We start from the raw sequence: 19,604 nt of genomic DNA on the forward strand, positions 1-19,604 counted from the left end.
CGATTTACCCAGTTGCAATTAACCGGTCACTTGGGGTTTGATGAACATTGGGTCTCACTGGTTATGGCCCTAGTAACCACTACCTCTTTCTCCATTAAGTTATGTGGAAGCTCGTTTGATTATTTTGTCCCCCAGAGAGGTTTAAGGCAGGGTTGCCCCTTGAGCCCTTATCTCTTTCTTCTAACTATGGAAGTCCTGTCCAGACTTCTAGGGACATATAGAGACCTTGACCTTTTTTGGGGTATCAAAATTGCTCATAATGCCCCTGAAATTTCTCATCTTCTGTTTGCTGATGACACTTTTATTTTCTGTCGTGCCACGAAGGAGGATTTCCTAACTATTAAATCGGTCCTTGATCTCTTCTCGGATATTACTGGACAGGAAATCAATTACGGTAAGAGTGAAATATTTTTTTATAAAAAATGTCTCCTCTGGGAGGAAACAACAACTCTCTCACCTTCTCAAAATGCAAGAAATGACCTCTAAGCCTTTATACCTTGGAACGAGACTCTGCCACTCTAGATCTAAATGCAAGGACCTTTCTACCCTGGTGGATAGAGTCCATTCGAAACTTTCAACTTGGAAGGCTAATCACCTTTCTTTTGCTGAGAGGAAAGTACTGATTCACTCCGTTTTGGCAACAATACCGACTTACCACATGTCCCACTTCCTCTTGCCCCAGAAAACGTGTAAGGAGTTAGACCAAATCTACCTTAGATTCTGGAACAACGTCAAGACCATCGGGCCCACATCCATTTAATTGGTTGGGACACAATATGTAAGGCCAAATATAATGGTGGGTTAGGCCTCCGTAAATCCATGATCCATAATAAGGCTTTAATATTAAAGCAGGGTTGGAGACTAATTAATGAGCCTTCTTCTATCTGGGCTAGAGTCTTTAAGGCGAAATATTTTTCTCACTCTTCTATTTTCGATCCAATGGTAACTAAGAAGAGAGGTTCTTGGACCTGGAATAGTTTAGCAAAGGTCCTACCTGTTTTGAAGAATATCGCCTTCCGGCAGATTGGTAACGGGCATACTACGTCCTGTTGGTATGATCCATGGGTTCCAATGGAATCTGGGCGAGCGGTGCCTCAGGTAATTCTCCCTCCTCCAAATTACAGTAATGTTGGTGAATTTATTACTAATAATGTTTGGAATGTTCCTAAATTGTGTGCCTGTTATCCACCATCTGTTGTGCATACTATTCTTAAAATCCATATTAGTGGGGCGGATGACTCGTGGTGGTGCACACTTTCTAGAAATGGGACCTTCTCGACCCGGCGAGCGACCCACTTTCTAACCACTTCTTCTTCCAAGTGGTGGAATTTTTTTTGGAAATTGCAAATTAATCTGTGATTTCAAATCTTTTTTTGGCGTGTCTTACATGCAGGGATCCCTACTCGTGGCACCCTATCGAAATGGATGGCTATCGAGCCTCAATGTGCTCTCTGTGGCTCTAGTGTTGAGTCCATTTGGCATCTCTTTTTGTCTTGTGATTGGACTAAGCATGTTTGGGCTTCGGGTCCGCTTGGACTGAGAACTGAGCATCTAGCTGCTCCATCTCTGTCTGATCTCGTTATTTCTTTGCCTGGCAAACTTCATTTGGATAAGGCTTCCCTGTTATGGTTTTTTTCCGTCTTTATTTTAACATTCTATTTCATCTGGTTTGTAAGAAACAAAGTAATTATGTGTAATGCTATTGCGGACCCTATGTTGGTCCTAGACAATGTTAACCGCTGGCTAGCAGATATGGATATATCACCCCCAACTAGGTCCTTTAATGCACCCCATCTCCCACTCTTGTTGTCACCACTACTCACTAGTAATCAGTTTAATTTTAATTTATCTGGCTTGGTGGTCGTAGGACTTTCTGAACCAGATCTTAAATTAACATGATGGGCTTACTATGTTTTGATAGATGGCCAGAGTGTCCTAACAGGTGCAAGTTGTCTGACAACTCAAGAAGGCATTGAGGCGACCTGTATGGTCCCTGGGCCGGATGGGAAGCTTCGCAACAGAACAAGATCCCAGTTACAACTATTTGGGTTTCTAACCCCAAACTCCTTAAAATGCTAACTTTCCAATCTCTATCCTCTATTTCTAAAACTTAGTTTTTTGGATGCAACTGAACACTCTACTAGTCTAATTTATCAACTCTGTAGGGCTGATACAAACGGCTCAGAACCTTGCTGTATCTACGTTGCTCAGTAATATATTGGTTTTGTTTTCATAAAAAAAAAAAATAACCGATCACCTGAACTGAAATGAGAACTGATAAAAGGAAGGGAGCAGGGATATTCAACCTCAAAGGAAGTCTCGTTGGCCACTTGGACTGAAATGAGAATGAAGATGAAGAAGATGAATGGAATGGGGGTAGTTGGTGGCTAGGGTGAGAAAGACCAAAATCGTATTGTGCGAGGGTTTTATTTTGCATTTTTTTTCTTATAAGTATTGATTTTTTTTTTTATAACAAAACTAACACGTGTATAATACGAGTGCACTTAAAAAACGAATATTTTACCATATATACAGAAATATATAATAAAATATATATTTTTAAATTAAACATTCAAATACACATATAATACACGTATAATACACGAACTTCCTAACTAAGACACAACAGAGTGGGACAATTTGCTTCTCTGTACGTGTGTCGTATCCTATAACCATGGTCATTTGCATCCCGGAATCGCGCTCCCGGCCAACTCACGGTTCGGACTGCGGATCGTCTAGGATTAGCAGGAATGGCAGAAAACCTAAAACCCCTCGAAGAACCGCCGCGTTGTCGTCGATTTCATCTCTCTCTCTCTCTTTCTGCAACTCCAAGCTCAGTCCGATGGAATCGCCGTTAGTTCATTTCTCCTCAAGGAGTTGAAAGAGAGAGAGAGAGTCTAGACGGGGAAATGATGGATCCATCATTCTTGCTGATGCTGTCAAACCTTCTCAATCTCCACAACCACCTGGATCCCAGCTCATCTCTCTTCTCTAACTCATACGCACCAAGCAGCAGTACCACCACCTCTCCAACAGCAACCCTCTCCTCCACCTCCGCCGCCCCTCTCCTCTTCTTCACCATAGCCTCCGTCCTCTCCTACGCCACATCCCTCCGCTCCTCTTCCTCCACTTCCTCTTCTTCCAATAACAACAATAATAATGACTCCTCCGCCGATCACAGTGTCTCCGCCTTCCGAGCCCTCACCACAGAGCACATTTGGAACATGGAGGCACCTGTGCGCGACGCCCAGTGGCGCTCTTCCTACGGTCTCTCCTACCCAGTCTTCACCACAGTGGTCGAAAAGCTCAAGCCCCACATCCACCAATCCAACCTCTCCCTCCCTGCCGATTACGCCGTCGCCATGGTCCTCTCTCGTCTCGCTCACGGCTTCTCCGCCAAAACCCTAGCTGCCCGTTACTCCCTGGAGCCCTATCTCGTCTCCAAGATCACCAACATGGTCACTCGTCTCCTCGCCACAAAGCTCTACCCAGAGTTCATCAAGATCCCAATCAGCCGCCGCCGTCTCCACGAGACCACCCAGGCTTTTGAGGAGCTCACCTCCCTACCCAACATGTGTGGCGCCATTGACGGTAGCCCCATCAAGCTCCACCGACTCCCACCGGATCAGGATCTTCATGGTCACCCTTCCTCCTACCGATGTCGTTATGCCTACAATGCTTTGCTTCTCCAGGTCGTTGCAGACCATAAGAAAATCTTCTGGGACGTTTGTGTCAAGGCGCCTGGTGCCACCGACGATGCCGCCCACTTCAGGGAAAGTTCTTTGTATAATCGGCTTACTTCTGCAGATATTGTGTGGGATAAGGTCATCAATGTCCGCGGCCACCACATTCGGCCGTACATTGTTGGGGACTGGTGCTATCCCTTGCTGTCGTTCCTGCTCTCACCTTTCTCTTGGAATGGCACCGGCACGCCTGCTCAGAACTCATTCGATGCTGCCCTCATGAGGGGACGATCCGTCGTGGTGGATGCTATTGGGCTTCTCAAGGGCAGGTGGCGTATTCTGCAGAAATTGAATGTGGGGCTTAACCATGCACCTCAGACCATTGTTGCTTGCTGCGTTTTGCATAATTTGTGTCAGATTGCAAGGGAGCCCGAGCCGCCAATGTGGAAGGACCCGGAGGAGTCTGGTCCTCCTGCTAGGGCGCTTGAGAGTGAGAAGTCTTTTTATTGTTTCGGAGAAAGCTTGAGACAGGCATTAGCAGAGGAGCTGAGGCAACGGCTTTCGTCGAGGTAAGAATTAAAGAAGCTTGTGTGTGGGAAGGATCATCTCGACGTTCCTTCTCTGTAAAAAACTTGCTCTTACTCGCTTCTTGCTGATCTCATCTGGCCACCGTGTTTTTTGTATCTGCACTTGACGTAGGTTACATAACATCATGTAAACATTCTCTATGGTAGTGAATCCTCTCTTTTTTTTTTTTTTTTTGGGTCCGATAATGGCAATTAGGAAATGAAGGAACAAAAGTGGGGAGAAAAAAGAGGAGGGAATGAACTAGTCTTTATATTGGGTTTGACTGCCATTGATTACATAGTGGTTTATTATTAGTGAACTTCGTCTTTATTCACAGAGTGCATCCATTTTTCTCTGTCACATTTTTTCTTGCTTTATTTTTCTTTTTAACTACAGGTGAACTTGGTCGTAAGTTCAAAACCCATACATGTAATTGCATCCTTTGAAGCCAATCTGAAAATTTGGCTCTTTTAGATTGTTTCAATTATTGAGACTAAAGGATTTGCTAGGAGAAACAATGTGCCCTGATAATTTTATTGTTCACTTGGAAGTTCAAGATTGCTGTTGAAAAGCTTTGGCCAGTTATGCTTTTTCATTACTGTTGCCGTTCTCATCTTGTCATGATGCTTCTCTGTACTGCATCGTTGCTCACTTTTCTTTGCATTTATTAGTGGATGTATTGATGTAAATCCCTTAAATATCAGTGTTTGCAACCTTAGTCCTTCCTGCTGCTCTTAATAGATTCAGTCTGTAAATCTCGTGTTTTTTGTTTGTAGTTGTTCCATTCTCAAGTTTTTTCAGAATGGGAATCTCCACCTCATTGGGGAAAACTAGATTTTACGTTGTGGTTTAACCCCAGAATGCTCACCTGCTTGCATGTGCTGCTTGATATGTGAGTCTGGGTATACTAACTCATTGATATTGCTGATCATATTGGACATTGTCTGGAGGAAATAGGTTAAAAGTACCGACTTCTAGAGTAGAGACTTATGTTCTAGTTTCCAATGGAGGGTGAACCACTTGTAGATCATAACCAAAAGTGGCCTTGGCTGGGGTGGGTATTGAAAGGTTTACGAAACCATATCCATAGATTCATTGCTCAAGCGGGTAATTATATTCAGATAATGATGTCCACTATATGCAGACTTGGGTTGATTATTTCGTTTTCGTTACAAAGACCAATTTTTGCAAGTGATGTATCTGAGTTGCCATGCAGCAACTGTTACCAAGAAGGCTTAGCTGGCAGATATCACCTTTGTATGTTTGAGACCATATTGGGGTGGAGTCAAATTTCTATTGAAGGGATTTGAGTGCCATAGTGCAGTGCAAGAGTGGCACCAGATGGTATCTTTTCATGAGACGCTTATATGAACCTACGGATTTTAAGCTTCATTGAACTGAAAAAGCACCTCTAACTCTAATATTTGATCCAATATTGATTTTAAGCTTAGAGATGTTCAACAAAATCAAAGTAATATTAGGTATGCGCCTAACCCCAGGATTGTTCATGCTCTTAATTGCCATAGTTGTTAAGGCGCCTAGGAGAATCAAGGCGGTCAAAGGGGTTGGAAAACAAGGCGGCAAGGGGTCTCCTAGGTGACCAAGACGACACCAGAATTCAAGGCGAGGGCAAGGCGTCGCCTAGGTGACTCCTTGACAACTATGTTAATTACCAGAATTTTTTTAGGGTTGTAGATGCACTTACCCTCAGAGTGTGAATTCAAGGATCAGGAGCAAGAGAACTAAACCCCCCCCCCCCCCCCACCAAGCGTTAGGATTGGGTCACTAGGGGGTGGATCAAGGGGGCAAACTTATGGCAAACTTTCTTGGACTAGGGGTTGTCAATACAGTATAATATACATTACCTATGATCAAGTAATGCAGAAGAAGGTGGAAGTGACCCTGAGATTGGAAATTGAGAAAATACTGAAGTCTCACTCCTTTTTGCAGTGAATGATGGAAGATTAGCTCTTGAGAAATGATTCATCTTGTGGAGAAAGCTTGAAGAGGATAGTGGACAAGTTCATCTCTTTTCTTTTGTCATCAATCTCAATCATGTATTTTTCCTTCTGGTGCTTCCTTTTGTTCTCTTTCAGGTTGCTATTGTCAATCTCTACTAATGATATTTAAGATGATGACTCTTGGCTCAATTAGTGATTTCTTTTGTTGAGTCTCTGCCATTTTGCCTTGTCATCAACAGACAAGAGAACTTCTTCACTTTTTATTCTAGATGACATCACTGCTGCTGTGTATCAAAGAACTGAGGATTGTTTCATTTGGGCAAAAAGAACTACTTTGCTGTGTCAATAAATTGGGGATATATTTCCTGACTTGGTTGATACATGCCTTGCCAATCATAATAGAAGTTGGTATCAGAAGAGAGGTACCTCCCATGGTTTAAGACCTTGAACTCTGAGGATAGTGGACAAGTTTATCTCTTTTCTTTTGTCTCTTTTTCCTTTTTCCTTGCTGGAGGTAGAGATTGTTATTGTCATCAATCTCAATCATGTTTTTTTCCTTCTGATGCTTCCTTTTGTTTACGTTCTGGTTGCTATTGTCAATCTCTACTAATGATATTTAAGAAGATGACTCTTGGCTCAATTAGTGATTTCTTTTGTTGAGTCTCTGCCATTTTGCTTTGTCATCAACAGACAAGAGAACTTCACTTTTTATTCTATATGACATCACTGCTGCTGTGTATCAAAGAACTGAGGATTGTTTCGAATGGACAAAAAGAACTACTTTGCTGTGTCAATAAATTGGGGATATATTTCCTGACTTGGTTGATACATGCCTTGACAGTCATAATGGAAGTTGGTATCAGAAGAGAGGTACCTCCCATGGTTTAAGGCCTTGAATTCTTGAGGAACTAGGTGGAAGCATGATAAGTCAGGCTGGTTGAGGTGGGAATGGCTAGTCGAACAACCTACATTCCCTGGTAATTGAAGGATCAATGTGTTGGTCAGCAGTGTTGCAGACACATGGGAGGTAGTCTGCTAGACATCCTGGCTATTGGCTTCATCAAAACAAGGTGGCAAAATAATTGTAGAATGTGAAGAATTCTTGTAGCAGAAGAAGAGAGGAGATCCAAGTCATGTTAGAATGGTAAATTATGCATAGTTGTCAAGGTGACTAGGTGACCCAAGGCTTTAGAGGGGGCGCCTAGGTGCCAGAGCACCCTCCTAGGTGTGCAGTACAAGACTATATGTAATATAACAGTGATAATTTTATAGAATTATGCTTATGTGCAACATAGAAGCCATATATTAATGCAATATGATATAATTATGCGAGTAATGGCCTAATATGAGAAAATCAACATATAATAAACAAATCTTAGGATATAATATAAGCATATTCATCGAAAAACAATGCAATAAACATAAATCATCTTAAGCTCGTGAAGTGTCAACAAGGAGTGTTATCGCCTTGGACCCAAGAAAGAGCCTGGACACGTAAGTGGTGCCTAGGTGTCCTCGTGACAACTATGAGCTCGTGTATTCTGGGAAGATCAAAACAAGATAGATTAGGAGATGATGAAGAGACATTGATGGATTGGAAGATGATGAGAAGAGATATGGATTAGGTGAAGAGTTCTTCGTGGGCTCAATGAGACTCTTCTATGAATCTTGCAGATTTATCGGGGGCAAACTCTGTCAGGTGACCAGTGATCATCTCACTGTCTCACATGCCTATCCCCTCTATTCACTCTGCTTTCACTTTGCTTACCAATGCCATTTCAAAGATGGGAAGGAGTCATCTCAGCAAGGACTTCTCATACTTGGTTTTATGAGGGCAAAGAGCTGAGGTTTTCCTTGAAAGGAAAAAACCAGAAAATTTTGGAAACTGGCCACTGTGGTAAACCTGTTTTTCGGCAGCTCATGGTAAGAACCGTCAGTATTTTACTGGTGTAAGCATTTTTGTTGCCAATGTCATGGTCGGCAACCATTGTTCTTTGAAGGCCAAGCTCCTCACACTATCAGGTTGGTGGGCTTGAAGCTGTAGGATCCATAGTAGTTTTAACTAATAGAATAAACTGAATTATATATCAAGGATCGTATACCATTATTAGAAAATTTTTGTATAAGATTCAGAACTTTTCTTATATATGGTTTTCGGTATGGAGAGTCGATATATTTGTCACATTTCAATTAAAGTATACTAAAAATCGTGATATTTTGATAGGTTCAAAGATATTGGCTATGGATCCTAAGAGGATCCCATCACATTCTTGTTTAACCTTTTTGTCTTGGAGTTGATACAATAAACGGAAGTTGTTAGTTTCCTATGCTAACTGAGCTAATTTAATCTGGCCATCTTAGTCAGTAGGTAGGCTTTGTCTGTGTGATGTTCACATTTTATGCCTATGCTCATATTTAAGCCCTTGGCTAGCCTTAGTTTTTGAGTCTTTATTGAAAGCTACTTTCTATTACTGATGTAATCTAATTTGTTGGAGTACAATAAATTCAGTTACTTGGATTCAACTAGCATATTTATATGTTTTGTGGAACCACACACGGGTTGTTTGGAATTATTTTTCCCATAACGAAATTGCACTTACGGTTGAACATACGACATGAGAAGATGTCACTGACTGACATGGACATTTTTTGCATGTCACCTAAGTTTCCAACTCCTGTTGTGCTGGGATAATCCTTACCACAATCTACACCCATTCTGTATTGTACTCAACCATGAAACCTTCAGATTCCTGTGTTCACTTTTTGTGTTGAGATCCCCAGAGCCAAGGTGGATGATTTCAGATGAAATTTCTATATTTTGATGTTCATTCTGTTATGGCTATTGGCTTTGAAGAGATAAAAGTAATTTTATGGGTCACAGACCTCTTCTATATCTAGACACCCAAAATCAAGGTAGCAAATCTCACATGACTGGCATCCATTCTGGGATGACTATTGGCTCAGAATAGCTTATAGGTGACAAACTTATTGGAGTCTTATCCAAGTCTGCCTGCTACGACATTCATGATGTGTATTTCTTTCTCGGCTTGTGATCATTCCTATAAGAGACATTACTTTGAAATTGTTATTTGTGATCGGATCTCATTGAAATCTTGTTATTTGGGACCTGGACTTCATAATTGGAACAGGACTATTTCACTGGCCTAACATGTTTGTCATCATGGCATGATTTATTTGGTTTCTGTGGTTGTGTACTGAATTTCCAGGATGGTCCATTTCATCCCAAAGTTAAGGCTTTTGATGAATCTCGATGTGACCTATTTGTTCTTCCATCAAGTCATCAAGCACTTTGAAATTGTTTTGTGTGTGTGGATTGTTGATCATGCTACTTGTCACCATTTTACTGTAACTAAAGTTGTAATAGCTATACCAACTGTTTTAGTTGGTGGCTATTTGATATGAAACATACCACTATCTTTGAACCTATCAATCCCCCCGAAAAGCTCATTAACAGCAGCTCTAGCATTTCTCGATCTTAGACCAATCCCCAACGGTAATCCCTTCTTGAGAGAAAGTGAAAGACCGACGGATCGGATTCCAAGTACATCCGTGATGGATTTTGCCGCTATTCTAGCAGAGTTCCACATAGAGTCTATGTTGATGGTGTCGACACCGCTACTGATGCCTTCAATAGCGGACATTTTGATGTCGCCATGAGGAACCTCATGATAGATGCGGGCGGAGACATAATCACCAATGCCATCGATTGTGTTAAACCTAACATGATGCAGAGAATGGAAAATCGCAAAACAACAATCACACAGAACGCACAAGGATTTATGTGGTTCGGCAAGGTTGTCTACATCCACGGTGAGATGAGATCTGTTTCAATATGAATGGAGAATAGGGTTACAAGTGCTCGTCCTCACATCTCTCCTAGATTTTCCTTACAGAGAAAGAATTTTCGCTATAGGTTTATAGCAAAACCTTATATTGGAAATTTATTGAAATACCCAATTAGTCCTCAAAAATTTTCTTCGAGGACTACCGCCCCCAAACCCCCTCTGTACCCCACGATAGTCCAAAGCGGGTCTAACACGTGGCCCACGAATGCTCTACACAGTAGTTCAGTCATCAGAAGTCAAGACACCAATCCTCACCAGACTGCGCAGCTGAGGATGTTATAACCCGGGCCCAAATTAGCTAGTGTCCTAGGTGCAAAAGATTTCACAGAGGTGAACACTGGTTCTAGCTCTGTTTAATTTGAAGATCGTCCTCGTCAATGATGACAGGCAAGAAGAAGAGTTGCATCTGAAACTGTTAAGGAGGGTGCGAGTTTTGGGTAGTAGATAGTACTTGGCTTCCTTTTTTGTTGGAGAAGTGATAGGGATGGTCTTCAAACTGATCACTGCCATTCCTCCTTCCTTCCTTCCTCAATGTTGCAGAGCAGAGTAGGCGAGGTTTGGGGTTTTGCAGAATATATTAAAGGGAAAATTACATTGCCACCCATTAAGGTTTGTACTAAATACAGTGCAACTCCCTGTGTTTTCAAAATATACACCCGACCCTCTGAGTTTAGGATACTTGTTACACTCCACTCCATTAGAGCATTCTCGTAAGTTGTTGATGTGTTGGCCATTGATGCCTTACAATGACAAATATACCCTTAATGGGGTGTGAGCTTACCATTTTGCCCATAGGGCAGCCCAAACTTCACATAGTGTGTCCCATAGTGTGTTAACCAAATCCTCTCCTATGTGCATCCAATGGTTGGGCTGGCATGATTCGTCCCCGACATGTGTTCCACAGGTGTGCTATCTTATTTTATTTAATTTTACGTGTCACTTGTTTTTAGTAGTTAGTTAGTAAGGACTGATTTGGTATGATTTCTTGACTGGAGAAGCTCTAGCTATTCGTTCATCTATGTTGGAAGCAATTTCAAAAGGATATGAACATGTGTAATTATTGAATTGGATAACAAGAGTGTGATCTCATATCTACAAAAGGGTGGAGCTGGCTCTCCTCCAGCCGTGGTGGGAGCTGGAGTATCCCGCGCTCAAAAACCACCCCAAAAACAGGGGGGTTGGTCATTTCACATGTGGGGCCCAAGTGGGATCCACTTGTGACCTTTGAAATGACCAGCTCACCCCTATTTTTGCTATCGTTTTGTGGGGCATGGCCCTCCAGCTCCCACAACGGCTGGAGGAAATCCATTTCCACAAAAGGGTATCACAGCATCTCCTCTTCACTTGAGATCTATCCTAGAGGATATTGTTCATCCCATTACTTCTTTTGATACTTGTATCTTCAACTTAATTCTAACGGAGTACAACAATTTGATTGACTCTTCCTGACAAGGAAGGGCCTATCGGTAACGTGTACGATAGTGTGGCTTAATTCCAACCCATGGCTATTTGACTTATGTTACTCACAGAGTCACAACCATGATTTCACGTTTTCAATAAAACTTCCTATTATTAAAAACTAATAATAATAAAAAAAATCATGGGGTGATTTCTATTTTGAAAATTATTTGGTTTGATTTTTGAACTTTATTTCAGTGAAATAGAAATCAAATGATATAGAAATTTTGATTTTGACAAGGCCTGATTTAGTATGATTTTTATTTCAATTTCATGGGGTGATTTTTTTTTTTCAGAAATTGATTGGTTTGATTTTTACACTTTATATCAGTGAAATAAAAATTCTAGAATGGTTGAGGAGTTGTTTCAAATTTGAATTTAAAATTGTTTCACTCTTGTTCTTTAATGAGCACATGGTTAATTCGATGGCAAAGCAGTGATTTCATGTTAAAAATAAAACACTTCGTTTCTTTTTTTGATGATTTCACCACCATGCTACCACCTTGCCGACCTTGCCCCTATCCTCACCTTCTCCGGCCCTACCACCACCACCACCCTTAGAGAATTTTATTCTCAAAATTTGAATTGTCAAATGGATTTCTTATTCTTGACATATTTCAGATTGATGCAACCTAAACAATTTCAATTTCATGACCAAATATCTATGTGTTGACTATTTCATGAAATCAATCTAAAATTGAAATAGAAATCATATAAAATCTGGCCCCTATTCTACACTCCATTTTAAAGAGCATGGCTTAATATAAAATCATGTCGAGCTGCCCTGTACTGCGCCGTACGCCCCAGACACAGCAAGGCTGCAAAAAGACTGCCTTACCCCTACTCGAGCACCTTGCCCAAGCAAGGGTAAGGCAATCTTTTCTGCCTTGCTATGTGTGGGGTGCACGGAAGTAGGGGCAGCTCGAAAGTAGAGTATCCAGATACCAAAATCACTTTATTTCATGACCACGACCACCAGCCCCTCCCCCACCACCACCACCACCACCACCACCACCAACACCAACATCTTCTCCCAAAAAAATATAGAGAATCTGTTTTCAGAAATAGACTACCAAATGGATTTCCTATTCTTGAAATATTTCAAATTGATAAAACCAAAACAATTTCAATCATGATCAAGATCTATTTGTTGAATATTTCATGAAGTAAATCCAAAATTTTGTCCTGCTAAACGCGGGAGCCTTTTGCACTAGGTACGACCCCTTTTTTTTTTTCAATCCAAAATTCAAAATCAAAATCATCATCAAATTGAAAGATAAAAATTATCGTGGTACATACAATGAGAATAACTCGGGAAGATGTGTTTGAAGATAACTATTGGATTTAAGTGCCACATCAAATTTCAGCCATTGAATGCTTTGTCACATTTTACCCGAGACCGGCTGTGATGGTGATCTCCTCTGCAACTCCAGTATCTTACCCTTCTGCATTTGCATTTGCATCTGCATCTGCAAGGGCCTCTTCACCAGGCACATGTGAAAAGAGTCTCGAAAGCTAGGGTTTGAAGGTTTTGTCTCTTGGGAGAAACTGAGTGTGGGTTAGGTCCTCATTCGAGGACACTCCTTGGGACCTAAGCACCACCCACCTAGAATCCACTACATGTGAAGCGAGTCTCGAAAGATTGGGTTTGAAGGTTTTGTCTCTTGGGAGAAACTGAGTGTGGCTCAGGACCTCGTACTAGGACACTCCTTGGGACCTGAGCACCACCCACATGGAATTCAGAGGGGGCAGTAGATTCCATATGGGTGGTGCTCAGGTCCCAAGGACTATCATCATACGAGGACCTAAGCCGGACTCGGAGAAACTCTTTTTCATGTCTCATTCAAGAGAGTCGTGGAAGTCTTCCGGAGCTAGAATTGCAGAATCTGAGACATAATAAGCTCACAAGGGACATGCCAAAGGAACTAGTCTGGTTGAGCAATCTGACTACGTACTTTGGGCCACGGTGACAACAACAAATTTGGAGAAGTCCAATCCAACATTGGGAAAAATCTTGTTGTAACCATGGTTTGTGGAAGGGAAAAAAAAGTATAACCTTTTCCCCCCTTTTAGTATAACAAAATATTTTTTCCAATGAGCCTAAATCTTATTATTTCACATGCGTACTCCAAAATATTGATGAATCATTTTCAAATTATTTTGAAAACTCTTTTTTACTCCTGCATTAAACAATTTTCAAAATAAGACAATAGACAATCAAAAATAAAAAGTTATAACTTCTCATTTCACCATTTTGATAAGAACAAGATGCATCCCATAGAAAGTCGGTTAACCTTTTGGGATTGGTGTGTGGTTTGTGTGATTACACTTTCATTATAAAAAAAAAAAACAAAATGCATCCCATAAAATTTGTTAAAATAAGATTAAGGTTATCCCTAGGGGGTTTAAGAACGGGGCAATGAACTTGAATATTATCAATTATTTTCTTCTTAACATAGTTAACAGATTCTTACAAACTGACTAAACAAGAAATATTGATCTTCTCTCTTAAGGGTAGAAATTTGCAATTTGTTAGTAACTTTCAATTCTTCTCCTCCTAGATCATTTGGTGGACTGCAACAGTTCTCCTCCCTCCCCCCCCCCCCCTCCTCATTTGTAAGCTTTTAATAGTAAGGAGCAATAAGGCATCATAGGGGTGTTATTTTCAGGTAAAATCCGAATTGAACAGATTATTTAGGGAAAAAGTTATGCACAATGACAGCTCAAAAATGAAATTGCACACTCTCTCACATAACTGTTCATGTGAGGAGGTGACCTGTCATAAATGCTGCTCCCCCTATTATGTCATAAATGCCATTCCCCCTATTGTCAGATTCCAAAGGGGTTCCTCCATTTGCCTGAAACAGCACTCGGACAATGTAGGAAATCCTTTCCCGGTTATTTAAATGGTCCAATTTCAATTTTAAGATATAGGATATTTTTTTGATTCTGATCAAACCTTGTCAACTCAATAGACTGATCAATTAGGAACCGAATTTATAAACTTGGCTGAAATCTGACCAATTAAAATCGATTAACCAATCAATTAAAGACCAATGAAGATGGATTAACTAAAAAATAGACAAAAGTTAGCTAGCCAATCCATTACGGATCAATTGGGAGTAGTTAACTAAAATTGATTAAACAATAATCAATTAGTAGAGTATTAATCAATCTCAATCTTGGTTTTGAAGATTAATTACATAAATAGAGTCTGTAAATGACCCCTCTATAGATGTATCTAGAACTTGACACATTTTAATTGCCTTTTTTTTTTTTCAATAGGTAATATCAATTTATTGAGAGAAAACAAAAAGAACTACTTACAAACAAAGTCCAACCAAACTAGAGCTCAAGGACAGACCTCAAGAAGCCAAGAGAAGCAAAAACAAATCACTAAAATATTTTACAAAAACCAACAACTTATCTATTCTCCCAAATTGGATTGACCCTCCATCTTTCAACTAGAAACAAGCTCTTACGTGTTCTTTTGTCCTGAGCAATAATTGTCCTACATCAGTCTTTAACATATGCTCGGAATCACTAATAATTATTAGGCTGGTCATGATCTTGTTCCCAAATATATGGAAGTTTTTTCCTTCTATATATGGCCAATAGTAGCACATAATACAATCATAACAATACCACCACTCGAGTCTCCCTTAAAAGACTTATCAAGCCACTTAGCCTCCAAGATTATGTTATTTGTTGTATTTTAAATGGGTTTTAAAATTAAAGATTCAAAATATTATTTTGTTTTATAAATGGTGTGTCAGAGGTTTGAGTTCTGTCCTAATGGACACCTAAATAGTCAATGGGTATGCCTATTAGAAGACTTGTTTGAATATTTAACAAAACAAGTCTTGTGGGAGAAGACATGGTTTGGGGCATATCTTTTGGAGATATCCCTTAGTAGTATATCTTCCTCTCCTATATAAAGAGAGGAGATCTTGCCCATTTCTCTAATATTTTAAAAAAAATAAAAATTTATATTGTGTTTTCTTCTTTAAAGTAATCTATCGGTGTCTATAAGTTACCGAGAGCCTTTGTGCTTCTTATGTAATCACATTTGGAACTGCAACCTATGTGATTTGAGAGTTGTTTTTATCTTGGAGGTATTGGTGCATGGCCAACCCGGATTGCAAAATTAGGGCATCCAAAAACCTTAAGGAGAACATCTTTTGATGCGACTCAACTCTGTTGTTTACTGTTCGAGTATCATAAGTCGACGTGTATTGGTGTATTGGACATGTATGTGAGTAGAATATTTCGATGATAAATCTTGTATTTACTGTTCATATATTATATTTCTAGATACTTTCTATCCATCATTTATATTTCAACATTAGTCCCCACCCTTCTAGAAGGAGAACAAAACTTCAAGATACTTCTCCATTTCTGCTTAGCAAATGAAATCTATTTTCCAACCCCATGCAATAGAAGCAACAATAGGGGGACACCAACACATTCCGCTTTCGAAGTTGGTCCTTGGTAGATAGATTGTCTACCAAACAGCGCCAAGTGATTGTCGAGTGCCTAGGAATATAACTTTTAGATCAGTATCCACCCAATCCATCTTAGGAGAATGGCTCATAAACATGGTTTTAGTGCACAGTATCAAATCAGGTATTAATCACTTGCAAAACCGATACAATATCAATACGGTATCGACATGGATTGGCAGTACCAAAAAATTTTGCCCCTGATTTTCCTTTAAAAAAAAAGATTTTTGACTATTTTACCCCTTGTCCGTGTCATGTCACGAACACGATATCGGGATCGACGACAAGCAAAACTATTAAATATCGCTCGGATCATGATAAGGATACCTCAAACCATGGTCCTTAAAGTTCTTTAATTTATAAGTTAAGAATATAAGAGAGTATTCAAAAATAATTTGAAAATGACTTACCATTATGTCACTATAAAAATGTGTAGTTGTCATGCATTTTGTATGAATGACATGTAAAATGACAATATTTATCCATTTGATAAAAAAATATATTAAAATTTTTTAAAAAAAGAGTAAAATTATAAAAAAATTTAACATTTTAAACCTTCAAAGGGGTCAATAAAAAACAAAACCCCTTACATAAAAGATGGGCTCAACATTGTACCTCAATGTGAAGGACACCCACCCCAACTCACCGGTTGTTACTGCGCAAGGTTTTAGCTCACGGCATGATTTTAGGTATCGCTTTTGGTTTGGTATCGATGGTACCGATATCGTGAATCATATCGGCTTGTATTGGTGTATCAGATTATTTTGCCCTCAAAGTTATTGATACCATGATACCATACCTATTCGATTAAGGGTAAGGGTATTTTTGAGATTCTGTACCCATGTCAATGATTGGTATTGGTTTGGTATCAATCAAAACCAATACGTATCAATCAATACCAAAACGATACCTAAAACCATAGTTCACAGTATCGTTGACAATTTTGATCACTGTCCATATTGATATCGATATATTAATTCTGTAAAGGCCTGACGAAGGTCCAATTAAGAATTAAACAGGATCACCACCCGGTTAAGGCCCGATTTAGTACCCGACACTGATCAAGCCCTGATCGAGTCTGTTCGATTGAATGATCGGATACGGTGCAGTCTACACAATTGATGAGGCCTGACTAGACCAGACTGAGCCCAACCGGTTGACAACCCTCCCCAACCATGATCCAACCAAACATTGTAAAGCATATTTAAGCAAACAAAGAAGAAAAAGAGAAGAAAAATCATCGACACCCAAGTTGTTGACTGATGAGACCCTGGGTCCCCTGTCACCTTCTCACCATGAGAATAATGAGATACCCATGACCCAGTGCCCCGCGGCTAGATATTCTGCAAAGGCAGTGTAAAGTACGAAGGTTTCTTGTGTCCTCAATGACGACACGAAGTCGCCTTGATAACCATGCACTTTTCCTTCAAGTCTCTCTCTCCCCCTCTCTCTCTCTCTCACACACACAGTTTGCCGTCAACTTTGTTCTTTCCGCCTTCCTACTGAGTTGGAGTAGCGAGTAGAGACAGAGAAAGATAACAAATGTTGTGATTCTGGAATCCTATTCCTGGCAACTGTACTACTACCTCAATAATGCAAATTCAATGTTTTAAAAGATAACTACAAAACATAACACTTTTTTCACTCCTTTTTTGGTACTAATTTATAATAAACAATCCATAATAAAACTGATCGATCATCATCCACAATACAATACAATTGATTTAAGCACAAACCCTTCTGAGTTCTGAGACACAAGAGGAATTTCTTCACTGGGAGTTTTTGTAGAATACCTGATAGACCCAAATTATAAAGCTTGTTATATATAGCAGAATATAGAAGAAGAAAGAAGAAAAACTGTAATTTCAGAAAAATCTCTGGTAAGGAGATCGAAGATCAATCTCTAGTGTCCAACCGGCTCGATTCTGGACATGCAAATACCAGTATGTCTGAGCCAATGCATCTGGATCCATCGATCCGTCTCCTCTTCCGGTTTGCTGTTGCTGCTGCTGCTGCTGCTGCTGATGCTCTCCAAGCACCACCGACGAACTCTGCGATGTTGACGCTGACGCTACTGATCTGCTTCCATTAACCCATTAGTAAATTCCTTTTTAGAATATTTATAAACTAAAGATTCCATACCCCACACACAGGAGTACTAACTGAGAGGGATATTCTTGTGAAAAGACTTGGATAATAATATTATAGCAAATTCTTGAATGGAAGAAGATAAAGAAAGGAAGAAAAAAAAACGAAAGAGATGTTAAAGACTAACTTAGGAGCACCGACGACGCCGTCGATGATAACATGAGCGACGTGGATACCCATAGGTTGGAATTCTCTCGCCAGGCATTGCGATAATCCCCTCAGTGCGAACTTCCCACAGCCTACAATAATAGTCTCTTAAATCTTTTTTCAACTCAGAATGAAAGAAAGAAAAGGAATAGTTACTTACTTAGATCAGAGAAACCAGCAATGCCATTGAGAGAAGCAGAGCAACCGGTGAAGAGGATTGTTCCTTTTCCTCTCTCCACCATGCCCGGAAGAACCTTTTCCCAACAAACCCAAAAGGGAAAGATGGGTAGAAACAGAAAAAAGTTTCCATGTTAGGCAAACTGACCAGAAGAATAATTTTTTTGAGGACTGATCAGTGTTGTTTTGAAACCTGTTGGGCGCAGTGGAAAGCACCGACAGTGGAGACAGCAAGGGATTTCTGGAAGGAATCGATTGGAATGTTGACAATACTTGTAGGCTGCCATGACGCCGGTTGGTATGCGTTATAGACCAGAACTTCCACGAACCCAAGTGAGAGAACCCCTTCGAATGCCTCTGTCACGCTTCGAGAGTCCGAACAGTCAATGCGAATCGCAAATACTTGGGCTTTCTCTTCTCTTGCGATCTCATCTGCAAATTTCGATAGTCTCCCTACACATATTATCATAAATTAAAGGTACCATAAGATAAATAAACAAAAAAGAAGAAGAAGAAGAATGTATTCTGTAGTAGCAATGAAAGGCCAGACCAAGGTCACGGGAGAGAATGGCGACAGTGTAGCCTTCATGGGCGAACTTGCGGGCAATGGAACGGCCAAGCTTTGGTCCCACGCCAACGATTGCAGCTATGCCTCTGGAAGATGCGGCACTCCCCATGTTGCGCATCGTAGTTGCAGAGAAGGTGCTTGGAGAAAGGTGTAGGAGAAGAGGAAGATAGATAGATGAATGTCTTAAGTCTTCCCAGTACTCAACTAGTTCAATTCTTCTCTCTTCTCCTACAGAATTAGAATAGATGGAGGACTAGTTAATCTTCTATTTAGACTTCTAATAAAGAGATATATAGTGACAGGTCGAATGCTTCCGGCGACTTCCTTCCCGTCGGCTGTTTCTGCTTCTTCTACGATTAGGAGCTGTTGCATTGTGATTTGTGAGGATTAAGACTTAGAGGCTTCAGTCCCTCTCCCACTTACGTCATGTTGTCAGTACTTTTCTCTCTCTCTCTCTCTCTCTCTCTCTCACACACACACACACACACACACAAGTAATGATTTCTCATCATTCATCAAATCAGCGG

General features: G+C 40.3%; 2 protein-coding genes across 2 annotated transcripts; one reads left to right on the forward strand and one right to left on the reverse strand.

The window, feature by feature from the left end:
- The first annotated feature begins 2,877 nt into the window (after positions 1 to 2,877).
- LOC122660950 (protein ALP1-like) lies at positions 2,878 to 4,435 on the forward strand. The gene has a single exon (XM_043856214.1). The coding sequence runs from the start codon at positions 2,910 to 2,912 to the stop codon at positions 4,254 to 4,256; it is 1,347 nt and encodes a 448-aa protein (XP_043712149.1). The 5' UTR covers positions 2,878 to 2,909; the 3' UTR covers positions 4,257 to 4,435.
- A 13,434-nt stretch (positions 4,436 to 17,869) lies between these two features.
- LOC122660951 (short-chain dehydrogenase/reductase ARMGADRAFT_1018421) lies at positions 17,870 to 19,249 on the reverse strand. Its single transcript, XM_043856215.1, has 5 exons — positions 19,060 to 19,249; positions 18,703 to 18,962; positions 18,493 to 18,586; positions 18,313 to 18,424; positions 17,870 to 18,116 (listed from the first exon to the last, which is right to left on the reverse strand). Exons 1-5 carry the CDS (start codon positions 19,193 to 19,195, stop codon positions 17,903 to 17,905), a joined length of 816 nt encoding a protein of 271 aa, XP_043712150.1. The 5' UTR covers positions 19,196 to 19,249; the 3' UTR covers positions 17,870 to 17,902.
- Positions 19,250 to 19,604: the final 355 nt, after the last annotated feature.

Source organism: Telopea speciosissima, chromosome 5 (genome assembly GCF_018873765.1).
Source record: "Telopea speciosissima isolate NSW1024214 ecotype Mountain lineage chromosome 5, Tspe_v1, whole genome shotgun sequence".
In the NCBI taxonomy this organism is placed as follows: domain Eukaryota; kingdom Viridiplantae; phylum Streptophyta; class Magnoliopsida; order Proteales; family Proteaceae; genus Telopea; species Telopea speciosissima.